This window comes from Paramormyrops kingsleyae, chromosome 24, assembly GCF_048594095.1.
Source record: "Paramormyrops kingsleyae isolate MSU_618 chromosome 24, PKINGS_0.4, whole genome shotgun sequence".
NCBI lineage: Eukaryota > Metazoa > Chordata > Actinopteri > Osteoglossiformes > Mormyridae > Paramormyrops > Paramormyrops kingsleyae.
This window is the reverse complement of record NC_132820.1, coordinates 13109153-13128949: the sequence shown is the minus strand read 5'-3', so window position 1 is coordinate 13128949 and position 19797 is coordinate 13109153. Positions and strand designations below refer to the sequence as shown.

Genomic DNA, 19797 nt, shown 5'->3' with positions numbered 1-19797 from the left:
TGCCACGCCCCCTCGTTAACCCCGTGTGTAATCCCAGTGTGATCAGCTGTTTCTGGTTGTTGTCATTAGTCCATGTTTCAGTTTGCTTCCCTAGTCCGGTCATTGTATTGTCTGTCTGCGTTTTGCCTGCCTTACCTGTAATTAACCCCATATTCCCCGATACCCTGACGTCTGCGCCTTTGTCTCTGTTCCGTCCCCGCTCGGCACAACAATATTATTATAATTAAATGTAGTAATGGTTTATCATTAATATTAAAATAATTAATAAGCAATCTTCATTTAAAAATGTATTTTATTATATAACAATTACTGTTACTCTCTATCATTGTCTAAATGTATTTTTACTGTCTAAATATATGTATTCAATTAGTGTAAACATGCACGATGCCATCACAGCGAATGCGAGGCTGAGACTGAAGCGTTACCCTTTGTTTCCACTGAGAGACGTGCAGCGTGACTCATTTCCTCGCATGTACAAGTTATCTTAGGTCGGCGTTCACGGTTTGACTTCTGAGATTCAGATCGAGTCCTAGGTAATTTTTTTTCGAACTGGTTGGTTCGACTTTTAAGAAATTCGAGTTCTAATGAGTTACAGAACTGAGGTACCACTGTATACGGATATTACTCCTTATACTGACTGCTGCACTCCTATAAACTTATGATTAATCTGTAAGAGACTCAGTGATGTTAAGATAATGCATTTTTGCTGCTGCATTGTAAATAAAAAATGCAAAGTAGCCAAAAATGAGAAATTAAAATCAGAGCTGAGCGCTACAATAAAGTGTTGTGATAAAGAAAACGATATGCCTGCCTTCTGGATTCTAATAATAACTATCCATTTAGCAGCTGCCATCAAAATACATGCAGTTTGTTCTCTGACACCCCCTAGTGAATTAAATTCATTATCCAAGAAAAGCATTTGTAAGTGATTCAGATGGAACAGAAGACTCCCATCCTAAACTCCCATCGTCAGCATAAAATTGACTCTGGGAAGTGACATGAAGGCGAACCACACAGAAGACACAGCGGCATAGACCTTTGGCACCAGACAACCAGGACCTGAGTGATAAACAGACCATCAATAACATCAGTCCAGCACAAACATGGCTACTTAACTGGCACTTAATTTCACATGATACCCACATACCTCACCTCCCTGTTGGATGTCAAAGAGCGATGCATACATTTCTAATTGAACTCATTTAACGCAGTAGGTAAGTGCACTGTAACACACTTTATACCCAATTTGGAAGCAAAATCAACAGGCGAAGCACTTTACCGAGCATTTAATAAATAAATAAAAACATTCAAACTGCTGACGACTCGCTATAGCAGAAAGCTCTATGGTAAGCAGCATCTCGTGATTGCCACAGTGTGAGCTGCTTAATTATTCAGCATCGTTTAAGTGATGAAGCTCCTTCTGGGACTGCGGTACAAACGCCACAAGCAGCCTCTGAAGCGGGACCGCGACCGTCAGACGGGGTCTCAAGGACCGCGACCGTCAGATGGGGTCTCAAGGACCGCGACCGTTAAATAAGGCTGCAGGAACCGCAACCGGTAAATGATGTCGCAAGGACCACGGTCACTGAGAGGGCTAGAGACCTTTAAAAGCGGCCGCACCTCCAGAACAGGATGACCATAACTTCATTGGACTGCAACCTCAGAACAGAACAAGACCCAGAAAGCAGGATCTTTCAGAAAATCAGGTAGCCAGACAGATTTATCCAGGAGCACTTGTGGGTTAGTTTACCTACCCAGCTGGCTGAAGCACTTTGGACTGACAACAGTGTAGGGGTGTGTGGGGGCCGGATTCACCCCCTCGTTCCCACGACAGCATGGATATTGGATACAATCAGCGTGTTTTGGTGTCATACTGAAGCCGTTTGTAAACAGGGGCCTCAGGCCGCAATTAACGGGCATTTCGGCAGAAACGTTAACCTTCTCCCAATCTCCACCCGGCAGTTGAGAGTGTGTTGAACTATATGGAACCATCTAAGAGAACAAATACGGCACGTGGCCTTCGTGAGATCAAGTGGGAGACTTGCTGCATGAGGCGCACCCCAAGGGGCCACGTCGAGACCTATGCCACGCTTCGGGTGGGCTGGGGACCGATTTGGGGATTTTGAGGGGCAGCCGGCCCTTTAAGACATGGACAGTGACTCAACTTGAGTTGCAGGTGCTGCACATTCAGCATGATGTGCCATGGCCCACCATCAACAGTAGAGGGAGCCCTCTAGCATATTAGGAGCAGGGCTGGGTATCCTACCCAACTCAGGAGCTGCATAAGTCTCTGTAATGGAGGCCTGGGGGGGCACTTTTGTTTACGTGTGTGTGTGGGGGGGCGGACTTTTTCAACATCTGCTGTAAAGACGCAGATTTTGTCTAAACAAACCAGGACCTGCAAACAGACACAGGTACAAACGTGCATAGATAGTAATGGAGCTACCAAATCAACGAGTAAAGCCACCCCGGCACAGCCACGGCCCCCCCAATGGCCACAGAAGCATCACACTCCCAAGCTCCTCAGGACTGGGTCAGAATGACGAGCGATAATGACTGACTGGATAATCCGGGACAGCTTTGATAGAGCCGGCGGTTAAGTGCAGGGAAACAAAAGTGAGGAGATGTTTCCCATATGGGGCGCCAGACTGCACCCCCACCTGAACGCTCAGATGCTTTTATCTCGCCCCTGAGCGCCCGCTCTGCCACCCCCCCCCAGTTGGAGTTTGTTTACATCATGCGGTTTATTTTCCTTCTAATCTTCTCAAAGCCCCTCCCAGACCGGGTGGCTGAGACCGTGGGGGTGAGTCACCCTGAGACACTGGGATGTCACCCGTCACCAAGGGTGACAAAACCCTGCATTCCTGTACCACGGCGCAGGTGCAAAAAGCTGATATTGGTGTCTGGGTCCATAGAATCATCCAGAATCCGGCCTAAATGTCACTGAGGAGACATCACAGCATAATGAGGTGAAGCTGCTGCCACAATCACACCTCCAGGATTGTGTGTTTGAATCCCGTTCCAGTGCCGTCTGGGTGTGGTTAGTTCCCGCGTGCTGCTCGCCACACCCCTAAACAGATGGGTAGATATCCTGTTTAAACAGCACCTTTCTAATAACCCACAAACGGCGCCAATAAAACACAGAAATTGTCTCAATTTAAAAGCATAACCGCTCCCAAACAAAACAAAGCATTAAAAAACAGCATAATTACAGTCATCTTTCAAATCCACGCGTCATGCATGGTACTTAGCGCTCCATTACTTTTTGGTTCCCTTTCTCAGTAATAAAGCCAGTCTTCCGACGGCAGTAATAATTGCGTTGATGAACATGCAAAGGCACCGGAATGGCGCTCCGGCGCGACTCAGTAGAGGAGCAAAGCCGCCCGCGCTAAGGCGGCTAATCGCGTCTACACGCCGCGTCCTCTGCTTATTTAACACCTTTAATACAAGCTTACGGTCCTTCAAAAAGCTCAGCCACGATGGAAACCTCCTGAACTCGCGTATAAGCTGCTGTATCCCACAACATATATAAGGCTTTTTGCATTAGGGAATTTAAGGAACGTGTTGATACGTTAGGCGTAACTCCTAATGCATGCTTGATTCTTTTATTGCTAATCTCAACAAATCGCTAATGGTTCTAAAACATATACAAGCCCCAAAGGTGATCTCCCTGATCCTATTAGGTAACCCCCCCCCCAAATTAGATCCAAGGAACTCCCGTCTAATCGCTCTTAAATCGAATCTGGGCTGCAGATCGTTCGTCCCACCTGTAAAGGAGTCACATGACCCTGGAAGTCACGTGACGCTCGGTCAATTACCAACCACACGCAGCTCCATGCTCAAAAGAGGCTCCATGCGCGTCACCCCCGATGCAGCCACTGCATCCCAAGTCACACCTCGGCATCACCGCGAAGCGGGCCGTGGGCGTCAAAGCGATCCGCAGAAATGTTTCCATGTCAGCACACAGCTCTGCTGAGCTTTCAGTCTGTAAAGCGTGGCTGAAAAATCTCCGGCTTCACTCCAACCCGAGTAAACAATAAAAGGAAAAAAAACATATATATAATATATATATATATATGTTATTTATGACTAGGTAACTTCCCTGTTTTCATCAGTCCGAATTATTTTCTGGTGGAAAAGCACACTCATTTCTGATGTGATATGGTGAATGGCCCCATTTTAAAAATAAAAAAATTGCTACTTAAACTTAAGATCAAACAATTACATACTAGCCTGGTTATTTAATAAACATTTAAAAATACTTCCTGCTGCAGAGGTATGAACTCAAAGTGTGTTTGCAGAGTGTAAATATATCATCCTTATTACACCGTTAAAATAGCAGATAGTAACACTTGGCGAAATATAATATAGTATTATACTATTACTTCTGTATTATTTAACCACAAACTTAGTAATACTGATCTCATATTTGTTCATCATTAATTAATCATGATGCATCTTTCCTCCCAAGCAGTTACTATATGTGTTACTATATCTGTTAATACTGTAAATCTTAGTGAACTACTGAAGGAACAAGTCATGAATAACACAAGTGGAATACTGATCTCTTGTTTGTACATCATTAATGATGACGCATTTTTTACCTCAAGTTGCAACTATGTTTGTTCATAATTTGTACTTCAGTCGTAACTGAGTTATTACTCAGTATTTGTGCCCCGTCAAGTAAAGTGTTACTTTCAGGATTACACCCAAAAAGTAGGACTTTATCCACACATCCTCCAGTTGCTTCTCCAATACAGGATCATTGGTTTACAGGCTTATGTACATTTTAGATATCGATTATGGTATGAGAATTAACCAACAGTGGAATTAAACAGAAGACTCAGCACATCTGAATAGCTTGAAAATTTAAACTAACATTTATTTGCTTTTCTCCCCCCCCCTAAAAATGTGAAAGAAAAAGAATGACCCATCCTGTGGGTACAAACGCTGATAAGCCATATAGCAGATGCACTTCAGAACAGTTTTTTTTTTTTCATTCATTCCAAGCCGACGGAAAGAAAACGGAATGCGATCCAAACGGGGGCCTCTGGAGCAGACGGGACTCCGCCTCCCAGACGTGAGGAACCAAAGAACACGGATGGGGGTGAACGGGAATGCATGTAAAAAGCATATGCGACATCCGAGAGGACGACGCCGTTTCCAACGCTGTGCGACCTCTGTACAGTTAGGTTTCCTTCATCTGTCAGGCCTATGAATACTTTGGGGTTTTCGGCTCAGAAAGCTACAGCCTAGCTCACGCTCTTCTTCTCGCCATTTTCTATGATTTTATGCTTCTTTTCCTCGGTTTCAGTCTTGAAAACATTGGCCTTGTAATACTGCAGCTCTTTAATGCTTTCCTGGATATCATCTAAAGCTCTAAAAAAAAGAAAAGAAAAAAAACAAGACATCACAAAACACATTTCATGAAATATAATCTATGCAGTCTGCATGCAAACCTATGCATACTACTGAAGTCCAAAGTCTTGTGCTATACTGCCATCTGGTGGCTAAAGTTCATCATTTAAAAATCTTTGAAGTGAGATTATAGAAGAAAACAACGGGTGTCAGAGAGACAAAACAGGCACTTTCTCATGTTAAAGGCTAAGTAGATGCCCATTTAAACTGCTCCACACACCGCTATGTTCTGAGGGGTGTCAGGACCCAGCAGAGGAACTTAATCACTAGGCTGGACAAAGGAATGGATCTCAAGTGCACGGTCATGCGATGCTGCTTCTGCATCAGTTTTCTATAAAGACATTTATCCAAAGTTAAAAACAAAAACCTGTGTGAAGCCTTTTTCTGAGGAGCCAGCTTGTACTCGATGGGAAACCAGCGTCTAAAGCAGAGACAGGAGAGAGACGGGTCACACCGACAAGGACGGACGCAGCGTCACAGCAGCCTAAAAGCAGACCCAGGCCCCTCTACCTACTGGGGAGGCCCTGAGTGCTTAATGTGTAAATCAGAATGTGCTGGAATGTGAAGGGCGTATGAGAGCGGGGAGTGTAAGGCACAGGTCCTGGAACGTGCACAAGACATGGTGCTGGAAACATGCTGCGCATTTTAAAATAATAAATCTAAACTAATAAAAAGGACATGAAACTGTGAAAATTGGTCTGCACGTTAATACATATTCATTGCATTTTACTTTGTTATTTAATGCAATTATTATTATTATTTTTAACCAGACAGCTGCCAAATCAGCGCAAATAGGTGCCAAAACGCAGAGTGTCAAAAACAGAGAACCTGGAAAGCATTCAGGCAGGATACAGCACAAATTAAGCAGTGGAGGCCCCCCCCCCCCCTATGAAACAAGGGGGCACACATTGACCATACGATTCAAACGTTTTTGAAGGGGAAATCCCCTCAATCTAGTGATGTTACGTTTGGGAACGATCTCATCCTTTTCAACGGCTCTTTGGTACCAACGAAGGGAACAGAGTCATACTTAAGGGCCGCTCTTTTTTTAATCATTGTGCCCGAACTTCACTGCCTGCCTTGAATCCAATTCAGTCCCCTTTATGTGAACAGTGTGAACCAGCCAGTCACAAGACGTAGACATTGTCACATTAAAAGACAGAATGTACATACTAATACTTTAGAGCCTCCTGAAAAGCTAAGGAATAAAAACATGTTTTTGTAGTTTCAAAAGCTCCTTTAGCATCACGCTAAAGGTTTCATTAGCATCTAAAAAGAGCAGCTGTCTATGTACCCTATTAGCCTGAGAGGCTGGCCAGTGTCCCTTACCTGCACAGCTCCTTGATGGTGCTCACGTCGATGATGCGATAGTGCAGGTGGTGCATGAACTGGGGCATGTATTTATCTAGGAACTTCTTATCAGCATGCACCGAGTTTCCTGGGGAAGAGCAGAACCAGACATGGTGAGGTGCAATAAGGCACCGGCTGTGTCCAAATTCAAGGGCAGCGTCCTTCTAAGCTTGCATTCAAAGACTGGATGCTTCAGCACATTCAGCGGCTGCCCCACCCCTCTTGCTGGGCCGCAAAGGATGTTCCTGATGGATCCTTCGCAGCCCAACTTCTCAAGATTCACTGCACGGACCTTCGGAGGACTCGGCCTACGCCGACCGAAGGATGCAGCCCCCGAATTCGGACACGGCTACTGTGGGCAATCCTTTGCTACAAAGGCTAGCATAAAAACCTCACATGTACAGACCGCCTATGCATAATACACTCCTGTAAGGATATCTGAAGCTATGACATCATGCCCAGCACTGCTGGGTCCTCAGAACGATGATTTTGCAGGAATGACATGCTTCGTCAAACAGGGCTCACCAACACGAACAGCTGTCTTGAGCAACACTAATGAGTCAATCATGTGATAGCACAGGTGGTCACATGGGTGGAGGGTGGGCGTCTTCTCACCCGCTAGTGGACAGTGGCCAGGTGGGGTGTGCTGCCGGACGAAGGACAGGAACTCGTACTCCGCCTGCTGCAGGGATATCTTACTGTCCCTCACAGCCTGCGTCAATCCCGACTGGAAAAGATGACGAGCCCAAAGTCAGACTGCAACCCAGTGTAAACATCATCTGAGGTTATTACACTTCAGGAGGGACAGTGTTAGGAAGCTTACTCACAAAATAATCCATTACAGTCAGTCGAGTACGCTGACTCTTTATACTCAATTGGTTGATTGAAACAAATCCCTGGTCTGGATTTGTACTTTCTGGACCTGAACTTTCCACCTCTGTCTGTAATGAGTTACGTTTGTGAGTAACTTCCCCAACACTGGAGCTACACGGTGTGTGGGTTTACCTTCCCGTGGTGCTCCTTACACCAGTCAGACATGCTGTCCAGGAGTTCGTCTGACTGGTTGATGATTAAATTGGGACCCTGTCAAAAGATATAGCGAACAACAGATATTAAAAAAAAAAAAATCCACCAACAAAAACTGGTAACAACGACCGTGAGGGGAGCCTCGCGATTATCACCTCAGCCAAAACGTTCATGTCTGAGTCGGTAATGATGCAGGCCATTTCGATGATTTTGTCCTTTTCAATGTCCAAGCCAGTCATCTACAGAAAAAAACAACCCTATTATACTCTGAACCAGCCGTAATCATCGGTGTACATCCATTAAAATAATGCATATGGCGGACTGCCGCTACACTTGCGGACGGTATTTCAACACAGACATAAAGAATCAAGAATTTCTAACAGGAATCAATAAAGTTCATCTTAATCTTAAATATGTTCTTGATGGTATAGCCAGTGCGTAAAACGTAAGACGACTAACTCAGCCACGCATTATTAAAAAGTGGACATTCACACCAGACGACATATAATAAGCAAATTGCCCTTACGTGCTGATTAGAAGGCTTGATTTACTTAAGTGAAGGAAGGAAAAATAAAGCGGATTAACGCATAGGTAAAGTGTACAGATGCGCGATAAGACGCCAAGTTCTGCCGCCATCGCGACCGGGTTAAAGCAGAACGTGCGTGCAAATAAACCAGCGGCAAGCATATCTAGGGCCGCTAAACCAGCGACGTGGCAAATAAAGAGAAAATAAAGCTGAGTAACACTGCTACTTTTTGGCCTTTTTATTTTCCTGCAGAACAGGAAGACGATCGTCTGGCGTTTCGTTCTGCCTCAGCAGTAAAAATGAAGATAGTTCTCTCAAACTACGATTAAACTGTTACATAGATGAATGAATGGATAAGCTAGATGAAGGCAAATAAATAAATAAATAAATGCATAGATGGATGGATGGATGCAAACCGGCTGGCCCAAGGCAGCAAGGCCCACGGCGCCCCGTCACGACTAGGCTGCCGATCTAGGACTGCAGACCCGGCCACTACCTCCAGATCGACCCACACCAGCCTCTGGGTCATGTCTTCAGACAGGACGGCTGACGAAGCTGTCATGTTCATACGGATGGTCGAGGAGTTCTCCAAAGCAGACGGCCTGGGCGTCGCTGTTTTTGACGGTACTAGGCTGACTGAAGGCAAGCACCATGCGCCCGTTTGGAAGGGACGTGTCCGGCCGACGGAAAGCCACGGAAATGCGGAAAAAGCCGTCACCCCGCGCCCAAGTCGTGCTCTGACCAGCCACGCTGCTGTTCCTATGTACGCCGGCATCCTGGCCGACTTCCGACACGAACTGTCGTAAAGCGTCTGAAAATGAAAGCGGAAACGCTCCGAAAGACTACAAATGTAGTGCGAAAAACATTTAAAATAAAGCAAACATAATTTGTTCTAAACATACATTTTGTTAAATGCTCCCTCTTTTCTCCGTATGGAAAAGTCATCACCATTTTGTCCTCATACTAAATACACATTTTATGATTCCATAACTTCTGACCTGGTGCCGTACACCGGTCGCGCGACGGTCAGCTGACTGCGCGTGGTCTTGACTGACAGGTCACTTAACGTTATGCATTATTTTTGGCAGACTAAATAATCAAAATGCATCTAGTTTGGTTTCTCCTGGTAATGTAATGGCGGAAAGAAAACGCTTCGTTGAATGCTTAGTCTGCATCTGCAGCTCGTGTTAGGTAACGCTGTGTTGTTGTTTTTTTTTTTTTTTTAGCTCAAGTTCAAATAAATTGCACAGCGTGTTGTTAAAGACGATTTGCCCGAGACAGGGTGTTGATCCTTGCGTGGGTCTCCGCCAGGACCTTACACGGATTTCCTTAGTTTATAATTTGCGGCCTTGCACTGATACCACATTGATCTGTACGACACCCTATATTAAGGCACGGGTGTATAATTTATAAGCCTAGCTCTCAACGGAGACCACTATAACTTAATTAAAAGTCTGTTGGAGGATATTTACAGGACACGGTGCAGTTAATGGAGTTGATTGAGTTGTGACATAACATATTTGCGCACTGCCATCATCGGCGTGCCCCGTCATGTCTCCATCCACGCTGCGCCCATGCACGGCTGCCAGCTGCGCCCTGCTCCCCGCCCGAACCAGGTGCTGCTCTCCGGGGGACCCCTCACACAACCATTGCGTTTTCCTTAAGCAAACTGCGCTGATTCTTCACATCATATCCAAGATATAAGAAGGCCATCGGTCCTTTCGGAAGTACACGTTTTTACTGGGCTGCTGAAATTTTGCGTGACGCAAAAACATATCTAACACAATTCAAAATTTTCAATTTAACATAATATGCTTGCTTGTAAATAATCAAGGAACTAAAAGCAGTGCTTTTAAATGTTGATTTTGCAAACTGTCCCTCAGCACGGGTGACTCCCCGCCATCCTGAGCGTTTTACAGCGACCGCAGTCCCAGCCGCCCTTGGCCTTTCACGTCATGTTTACTCTCGGCACTGGTACCAATTGGCAGAGGAGGCTTTGAAGTTAATTCTACTCTGCCAATGCGTTTCAGATGGACAAATGCATAAACATGAACATAAATACCACAAGAAAACATTTTTTGAACTTATTTAGAAACATTGCGGCCATGCTTTTAATAAAACGCAGAATGGATGGTCCTTAGAAATGCGTTTTATCTTAAGCTTTTCAGAATCATGAGGAGCTCCAGCACGTATGTGGAATAAAATTCAATAATAATAATAATTAAAAAAACATTAAAGAAGGGGTAAAACTACTAAGAAACAAGAATGGAAATGAAATCTCATAAAATGAAGTATCTCTCATGTCTAAATAGTCTAATAAAGTAACGCTATGGTAAATTAACACTAAAACGTCTTGGAATACAAAACTGCGTGACTATGTTAAGTTTAACGAGTACGACGGATTTACATGACAAATGCGCAAACAGGCTTATAAAGAAACCCCATAAATCACACAGAAAGTGGCAGCGCTGCTGAGGGCGCAAACAAATACAGCGAAAAGGACGTTACTGGATACATGAAATGTAAGGGAAAAAAGCAGCAATTCTTATAGACCCGGTGAAACCAGTTTAATCACCTTAATGTATTTTCTAAATATAAAAATGACAACCGAAGTTGCTTTATTGACATGATTGTGATTAACATTGTTATTTATTAAGGGAAATAAGGGGCAAGTTATGGCATTTATATCGTTAACTTTTGAAATGTATGATCTGCAAAAAACGCTAAGGGGAGAGAGAGAGAGAGGGAGAGAGAGAGAGAGGGAGGGAGAGAGGGAGATGACAATGCGGGTATAATAGACTATTTACGAACACGCAACGGATCACTGACATATGGGTAGTCGAAGAGTGTCAGGGCAGTTCAGCACTGATCCAAATGAATTTCGTCTGGAAATAATAAGCTGAAAGTAAAGGCGACTCGATGTAACTGTTTCACGGCCGCTCGCTGCTTGCGCTCCGCCGGTGACCATGCAGTGCCAAACGGAGTCATCGCTCTCTCCCCCCGGGTCAGTCGGAGTACCCAGGCATCGCTACAAGACTTTCATGATAGACGAAATCCTTTCGGACGAGACTCGCAAAAACTTGGAGAAACAGTCCTTCGGCTCCCTGGGACAATATTTCATCGTGCGACTAAAACCTGAGTTTCATCGTTCTGCGCAGAGCTTCCACCCAGGTAAGCGGGATGCACACGTATTACCATCTATTCGGATGTTTAATGAATTAATTTAATTAGCAGAATTGTAGACTTAACGCTAATAACACGAAATGCTCCCCATTCGGACAGTTTTTCGTATTATCGCCTCATTATCACCCTATGCCGAAAAGGGGTTTGCTAATTAAACCAGAAAATGTGGTATCAGGTTACTTGTAATATCACGTTTCCGATTTGGATTTTAAAATTTCAGATATATTAGCGTGCATTGTGTACTTTTTCACTGTAACTTGAAGCAAATAGATGACAGGTCCTCAGTATAGATACAGAAAAATCTTGAAAAAAGCAAACGGGGAATTTTACTGAGTTCAGTTAGGCGCCCGTTATTGAGGGGCTATAGCGAGCATATGAACGAGCAATTCCCCATTTATTAAAGTAATTCTGGTACAGATGACGCGTTGTTTCTCAATGATGGTCGAGGTAGATTAGAATGTCAGGGTACTACCTGCGGATGAAAATGCGTCTTTCTTCCTGAAGACAATATTATTTCCCGACCCGTAACCATAAACCCAGAACCAAGTTCGGCTTTGGCCAGCGAAGTCCGGTGTGGGTCTCCCTGCCATGCTGAAGTATAGGCCTATATGAACAATTTACAAAAGTGTTAATATTCATAAAACTGAGTGAGTGAAAAATGAGTGAAAAGGAAACGTTGATAGTAACGCGCTTAATTGGAATAGCGAGTGTCACAGGCGCGCTGGTGTGAAGCCCGAATTATTTAAAACGAACTTTTATATAACTTTATATAAACACACACACACACACACATTAGCAATATAAATATTTATACACACGCATACACACACACACACACATATATATATTTATACATGCATATACAATATAAATATATATTTATACACACACAGTTTAATATTATTATATGACAGTACAGAAAACCCATATTAAACTAGCGCAATTCCCTTTTACTCTACACACCTACTGATAGCCGCAGGTTGATAACCTGCTATGAGGACGATTGTATGGGCTGGTTTATTGTTATAATTATCAAGCAACTATGATTTGGAGGTAATTACAGAACTAATATGGAAATTACACCTATGCAAAATTGGTTTGATGACGGATAAGGAATATGCTTGAATGGTATATTTTGTGTGTACTTCACAGTAAATTGCTAAAGCCTTGGTGGTTTGTACATCCAGCGTGTTATTATTGTGACCCGTCTGTATCCGAAATCAGGACCTGCACCCCCTGTTTGTTTAAAGCCTTTTTGTAAAGGCCAGGATCTGGTGTAATCCCAAATCACACTTTCTCTCCTGTCGCCAGCCTCCTACCGAAGATTATTCTTTGTCGTTTGTCGATCATGGACGATTAATGTATTGAACCATAGTCCCAAAACTGTTTTGCAGCGAGAGCCACTTTTACAAAAGGAATAAGTGTGAAGGTGATGGTCTGATTATTCACCGTTCAGCTAGTTGGCTGAGGATGTCTTGGAAATTGACCTGCTGAGCTTATTGGTCGGTTGGCGACCAATGGCAGGCCTATAGGCAAACGCGGACGAACAACTTCCGATACATTTAACACCTGCTTTCGGTGTCAGATATAGCACCTGCATTTCTATTTAATCTCTTTGAAAACCCCCTTCTATAAATTGGCTTTAATATAAACAAACAAGTAATCATTACAAGTTTTCTGTACATTGTTTTTGTTTTATTATATTTGCTTATATTTCTCAATTTTCTTAATAGGCAACTTTGAAATTGCTTTTCCGGTAAACTTTTGATCTGCTTGTAAGTGTGTGATCTGGTTAGGTAGTGATACACTTGCACATACTGTACTTTCAAGGGTATCGGGCTGAAAAAGCCCCACGGCGTGAGTCTGCGCTGCTATTTATTTGTGCTTGAAGAAACACACGTAGCTGCAATTCCATTTCTACGTCATCGTTTGTTTTTTGTTCAGTAGTTGGAAATGGCATCTGTCATTTACAAATGGCAGGATCCCCTAGAGACGCGCCGCTAACACGTAGCGAGCGAACGGCACTGAACTGTTAGCGCACTCGGCCTTCATGGGAGTTTCTTGCCACACGGCGAGAAGCACGCTGGTTTGATCTTCCTCAAGCAGCGTGCATCTCCCCTATTGTTTGTGGCGTTAAAATATACTAATTTAATCTTGAATAATGTATAAAAATGAGAAACATTTTATAGCAAGAAATATCTGAAGGAGGTGTTGAGCAGCCGTGTTGAGCAGCCGTGTGGCATTGATGGATGCAGCTGGGCTGATTCCAAGCTCCACGTTTTTTCAGGTATTTGCCAGACGAGCAAAGCACCGAGCGCCCCCACACCAGGTGTCCAGCGGATGGCGCCCCTGTACCACTTCTCCGCCTCCGCCTCCCCACGAATCGCCCCCCTGCTGTCTGAAACATCCTGTGTCCCCTCGCTCCGCGGAGGCTGCCCGCTCCTGCCATGTCCCGGTAAGCCATCTGCTGGGCTCAGGGGCAGACTGGGATCGGAGCATGACGCCCCCCGAGGCAGGAAGCCACGCCGCTGTCGCACCATCTTCTCCGAGGGGCAGCTTGTGGGCTTGGAGAGGAAGTTCCAGAGGCAGAAGTACCTGTCCACGCCTGACAGGTGAGCCATCCTCTAGCTGGGTGTCGGCGGGGGGGGGGGGGAGGACACTACTTTGCGGACATCTTACATGGAAGTTCAGTGACCTTAAGTAGCCTAACTACATGTCTTTGAACCATGGTGGGGGGGGGGGGGGCTGGAGAAACCTGGATGATACACAGAGATCACGCAGACTCTACACATAGCACAGTGGGATTCAAACCCACAACCTACTGAGCCACCAAGTCATAGTTATTCTATTCTTTTTAACTACCTAAATCCCTCCGGTAATGTGCGATCCCTTCCTTCTACCTGTCGAGAGTGTGACAGGAGGTACTTAAGCCGTCTCTTTTAAGTGTCGGCCATCTTGACTTTAATTGTAACCCGAGCCTGACCTTAATGGAGTCAGTGCTAGAACATTCCAAGCAGCGTAAACACTGGACGAGGAGCAAGGCAGCCGTGGCTGTTTGTTCAGGGCCGTGCCTGAAAGGAGACCTGCTCACAACACGGAGTCGCTTCTCGTTTTCAGCTGGCTTCAACCTGGAAGTCACGCAGTGGGGGGGGGAGTTAGTCGCCACGGCGCTAAGCCTTTTCATGCACAAAGTGTTCTGCTTCCGGGCCAGAATGTGAACAGGGATTAAAATCCCCCCCCTGCCCCCCGCACCCTACGTGAAACTGTCAGATAGTTTGGTAATTTCAGGCGTAAGTGATTGTTTCCGTGCAGCACAGACAAAACATCTGTCTGCGAGGCTTCACCTGGCCAAATAAACGAGAGACGGGGAGCAGGAGAGCTCAGCTGCTGTATACAGCCAGGGCTCACAGCCCATAATCACAAAAGAGTATGTTTACACCACCAACGTTTACACCAGCCATCAGCTGCACTGACACAGATCGGATGACCTAAAAACTGCTGCCGATTCGTTTAAAAAAATTCCAGCATTTTCTCTGATAACGAAAGATGTTTAATTAGTGATTATAGTTACTTGAGTCTCTCCTTAAATTGTGTAATTATGTTTTTTCATCATTTTCCAGTATGGAAAAAATTATACAAGGATTCAAACTGACAGCAGGATTTAGGGACTCAGTATGGAGACTCATAAATATGTCACATGCTTTTGTTTTTCATTAATTTATTTAATCAAAAAATATAATAGCATTTCTTCAGACCCAGCGTATCTAGCTGTGAGGTATAGCTTTAAGCTGAACTATAAAATAAAATCTGTGTATTAAAATATAATTTATAGGGGGTAGCTTTGCCTTGATGATATTTTTCTTATCTGGATTCACAATGTCCCCCCCCCCCTCCCGCAGGTTGGATGTGGCCCAGTCCCTGGGGCTGACGCAGCTGCAGGTGAAGACCTGGTACCAGAACCGGCGCATGAAGTGGAAGAAAATGGTAAGGGTGGGGCTTTTTGGGACTCAGGAGTGTCGCTGGGGAATTTGCTGAGTCATGAGGGTTGGTGGGGGTGGGGTTGGGGGGGGGGGGGTGCTCTTTGTGGATTATCATATATTTCAGAAGGGGATTGCAGTGGTTAGGATGTCGTCACCCTATTTTACAGGATCAGATCCCGTCTACCTTTTGTGTGCGGTGACAGGAAATTGTGCGCTTTACATTCAGTATAAAAGTTGCAGTCTCCAGTGGGCGGGGCATGCGGTGACTGGCCCCGCCCCCCGCTTCTGACATCGCTGCCGCTGTACTTGTGTGCGCAGGTGCTTAAAGGTGGCCATGCGGCTCCCACTAAGCCCAAAGGCCGGCCCAGGAAGAACTCCATCCCCACTACCCAGGAGATCGAGGCGGCAGAGAGGCTGGCCTGTTGGGTACAGGAGGACATCAGCCACCGGGGGGCGCTGTCGGACACGGCAGCGACCGCCAGACCTCCCGGTCTATCCCCTCAGGACATGTACGGCCAGGCGCAGAGTCCACCAGCACCACTTCCACATCCTGTCCTGGACATGGGTGTGGCAGGCTGAGGCCAGCCCCCCTTCCCCCAGTCCAACACTGAGACCATTCTGGACAGCATGCTGGCCTCAGACAGACATTAAACCCCTCCGGTGAACCAAGCAAGGCAGCCAAACACCCCCGTAAAAAATGTGCCCTCCTCAAGTGTTGCTAAGCTGTAGCGGCGATGCTAATGGAGCTGCTTCCCGCTGTGCCGGCAGACAGATGCAGGGCGACTCAGCCGTGGCGAACGTGGAACGGTGGGCGATTTCACGCACACGCCGCACCCTGCTACTCTCCGGCTGTAAAGCCTCCTGTGGCTCTGTTTGTAATTAATTCCCGAGGCTCCTCCGCCGTTGGCTCCGATGTCACGCTCACGTGCGTCTCATCCACTCGTATAAATCACCAAAGATGTGTTTATTTTTAGTCTTTATTCTTTCTTTGGGTAAAAATGGAACAGCAGGGAGTCGCCCTAGAGACAGGGGATCAGACAAGCGCCCTGTTCCCCATGCAGGGTTTGTTTACAAGGTACTTACATTACATTTTGATTTTTTTTAACATGAGATTTTCTTTTTGTGGCATTTATTTACTCTGAACCATGCCAATATACAGTTACTTAGGAGAGGGTTTGTAGAGCTGGGATGCAGACACTCTCGTTTGTTCTTTCCAAAGACTTCATTTCCAGGATGGTGACAGAAACACACAAATTTCCGCATCTCCTGCCTATGATAAGTTTCCCCAGAATAGAAAATCGCAGCTATAGAGGTGGCAGCACAGACTGTAAGCTGCCTCAAGGCTGCATTTCATGTTGGAAACATGTAAAGAACTTTTTAAAAAATAAAGTATATTTTTGATTCATATAAAGCTGTCTCAAGCTGGTCAAACCTACACCCAGTTTTTCTCAATACTCAGTAAAGGATTTTTCTTAAATATATTACTTTTATAAATGATGGGAGTTCTTCAAACATTCAGAATTGGATAGTGAGCCAAATGAAGCTTTATGAACCATTTGCTGTATTATTTGACCCCACCAGATGGCGCTCTTGGCTTGCTTTGGGGCTTTTATTGAACAGAGAGCACCATCTAGTGGAGTCAGAAAATACAGCAAGTGGTTCATGAAGCTTCATTTGGCCATCAATAGGATTGGTACTCCTTCGTTGTGGATAGTGAATCAAATCAGAGCTTCAGAATATTGATGTGGGATTGTCATACGGGTCATTTAACCTCACTGTGGTGAGAAAAAGTGACATTGGGGGTGAGCAGAGGGGCTGATGGATTATTGAGGGAGCGAACCAGTGTGACGGGTCGGCTCCAACGTTCACGTGGCGAGACTGGGGACAGTAAGCAGCCAAACAGCAGGAGAAGCTGCCGTAAGCTGCCCCCCCTCCTCAGAAGGTGATCGTCCCCCACTTCTATATAAAATGTCACCTGGAGGATGAAGTCACAGAGTCATGACTTGCACTGCCGCCTGACTTCCTGTTTCTGAGTTAATAGAGGATCGGAAAAATCAAGTAAAACTTTATTTTCCATCTGCATAAATACATGTGCATTGGATTGCTGCTTCTCACATACACAGGTGGGTGCAAAGCTTGAGACCATTTCTGCAACATCCCTGCCCCCTCAGAAGGGGGGCCATCCTCTAAGGACCAGTGGGGATGTGATTACTTTGCCAAAAGTGGGTTTCAAACCAGCAACCTTCTGATTACAAACACAGTGGCCTAACTAACTGACCCACACATCAGGTGGGAAAAGTTACTTGTGGTCCATAATCGCCTTTGTATTTGGGCACAGGAAGTGCAACCAGGAACATAACAGGCTGGCATGGTTCTGATGGTGAGGACCAGGAACTTCAAGGAGGGGAGCAGGGAGAGGCTCCGACAAAGAAAACAAACCAACAGGCAAACGTTAGGCAAATCAGCATAGCTGTCAGCAAACAAGCCCTCCGGAAATCAGCAGACATGCTACAGGACCCGTGAGATTTCTATAGGCATGGCTTTACTGGCAGGGCAAGATCCAGGTTCGTTTTCCCCACGGTAAAAAAGAATTATAGCATACAGCCTCCACACCTGCTGACAAAACCACACACCAAAAAAAAATAAAAAAATAAAAATCGGCACGCCGCGGAAAACCTTCAATCATGTACTCCGTCGAAATAAACACACGCATGTGTTGCCCCTGGAGTGAACTCGGGGGATGAGGAATGGGTACCTAACGTTCTAGTCGCGTGATACATGGCTGCCTTCTGGGAACGGTCAGGAGGGCGGACGCCGCCATGAGAACACACTGGCACACGCCTCACCTGCACAAAGCCGCTCGCTTTTCAACAAAACAAGGAGAGGCCCTGTAAACTGGCACATTTCACAGAAGCATCTTAACGTGAGATTCGCTCACATGCTCCTCACCGGCGCGATCTGGCCCAGGTGTAGCGTGCGAATTCCTGCTAAATCCCACACTGTGTGTCTGCAGGAACATTACCCAAGACGCCCCCAGGGAAGAATCTGTAGTGATTTGGAAATGGTGGATTCGACGTGTGGCTCAGCTTCTGTGCCTGTGAACAGAAGGTCACGGGTTCGAGACCCATCTAGGCAGAATGGCCATGTCTGTGGGCCCTTCAGCTAGGCCCTTAACCCCCAGCTCCATGGCGCCACTGCAGGTGGCTGCCCTTCACTGCCAAGCTTACTCTCACCTACAGGCGGGTCATGGAGAGAAAGATGGGGTAGACGGAAAGAGAATTTCCCTAAAAAATAAAGCGTCATTAATAAAAGCAGTTGCTATATAAACCACACACGGTCTTGATTGGTGGACGGAACCAAACTGCATTAAGGCTGTGATAGTATGCAGAACAAATACATTAACTGGCTCTGCTCGACTTATTTAAAGGTGCAGACAACCTTCTGCTTCAGGGCATGAGGTGAACTTACAGCCGATGCTCTCACGCAGCGCTACAGACCAGTTACGTTTCTCTGGCTAAAATGATTCGTCAGCGCAAAAGCACTACGACCCCATAGGGGTGACCTGGAAAAAGCACCAGTCACTTCTCACAGCGACGGAAACTTTCCACAAGCGTTTCTGCACGATCAAGGCTTGAAGGTAAACACCAAGAAAGCAGGTTAACGTGACATGGAGGAGCTCAGGGTGATTCGAGGGACTGTGTGTCATCCGATTGTTCTGAGAAAGTATTTTAAAAACCCTGCAATAAATCCCACTCTGACAGACTTTAAATTGCTACTCCTCACAGGTTTAAGGGTTAAAGTTTGACATAAAGACGCCTGTCAAAAGGTTCCCCATGACAAATGCAGGATGTGAGGTGAGGCGGGGGTCAGGGGCTGGAGAACAGATAGCACCCCCCTCCCTGATGGAGTGGGCGGGGTCGGCCCAGGCCCTAACCAGCGGCCTGGTTTGGCAGCGATCCATGCTGATTTTCTGACCCGATCGCAGGAAGCAGAACACTCTGCATCTGCATCGCTTCTTTGATGCTTTTCGAAACCCCCTCTCCTCTTCATCTTCTAGGAAAACGAGTCGATTGACTCAGCTGACTCCTAGCGGATGCCTGGTCCACTTTGAGAATGGCCGTGTTTCCTCTGAGGGGAAACCGCTTAGAGACAACAAAGCGATAGAAAAGAGTGACAAGTAAATGAAACAAAGGCAGATAACGAGTCTGACTCTGGCATCGGCACGACTGCCTAAAAAGCCACGCAGGGGTCCTCGCTCGGGGGCGTCCTGGAGATAAGGGGGTCCATCGCACAGTAACAGCATGTCGAGTCCTG

At 45.8% G+C, this 19797-nt stretch overlaps 2 protein-coding genes across 3 annotated transcripts; one reads left to right on the top strand and one right to left on the bottom strand.

Moving 5' to 3' along the window:
* Window positions 1-4857: 4857 nt before the first annotated feature.
* On the bottom strand, window positions 4858-9128 carry smfn (small fragment nuclease). The gene is made up of 7 exons (XM_023824654.2): window positions 8817-9128; window positions 7950-8033; window positions 7774-7851; window positions 7384-7495; window positions 6748-6856; window positions 5786-5839; window positions 4858-5379 (listed from the first exon to the last, which is right to left on the bottom strand). Exons 1-7 carry the CDS (start codon window positions 9093-9095, stop codon window positions 5253-5255), a joined length of 843 nt encoding a protein of 280 aa, XP_023680422.1. The 5' UTR covers window positions 9096-9128; the 3' UTR covers window positions 4858-5252.
* A 1689-nt stretch (window positions 9129-10817) lies between these two features.
* Window positions 10818-16894, top strand: LOC111850610 (homeobox protein BarH-like 2). Of its 2 annotated transcripts, XM_023824660.2 has the most exons (5): window positions 10818-11491; window positions 13791-14011; window positions 14042-14115; window positions 15403-15487; window positions 15802-16894. In XM_023824660.2, exons 1-5 carry the CDS (start codon window positions 11287-11289, stop codon window positions 16060-16062), a joined length of 846 nt encoding a protein of 281 aa, XP_023680428.2. In that variant the 5' UTR covers window positions 10818-11286; the 3' UTR covers window positions 16063-16894. The 2 variants fall into 2 exon arrangements, with proteins under 2 accessions (XP_023680428.2, XP_072562683.1); XM_072706582.1 differs by having other exon boundaries at window positions 10822-11491; window positions 13791-14115.
* Window positions 16895-19797: the final 2903 nt, after the last annotated feature.

Bases quoted from the DNA above. Each gene is read 5' to 3' on its own strand.
- smfn (XM_023824654.2), bottom strand. From the start codon at position 9,095: ATGCCGGCGTACATAGGAACAGCAGCGTGGCTGGTCAGAGCACGACTT. The intron at 7,852-7,949 runs GTGATAATCGCG...ATCTTTTGACAG, and splicing joins ACATGAACGTTTTGGCTGAG to GGTCCCAATTTAATCATCAA. The intron at 6,857-7,383 runs GTGAGAAGACGC...GCTCTTCCCCAG, and splicing joins TGGCCACTGTCCACTAGCGG to GAAACTCGGTGCATGCTGAT.
- LOC111850610 (XM_072706582.1), top strand. From the start codon at position 11,287: ATGCAGTGCCAAACGGAGTCATCGCTCTCTCCCCCCGGGTCAGTCGGA. The intron at 14,116-15,402 runs GTGAGCCATCCT...CCCCTCCCGCAG, and splicing joins TACCTGTCCACGCCTGACAG to GTTGGATGTGGCCCAGTCCC. The intron at 15,488-15,801 runs GTAAGGGTGGGG...TTGTGTGCGCAG, and splicing joins GCATGAAGTGGAAGAAAATG to GTGCTTAAAGGTGGCCATGC.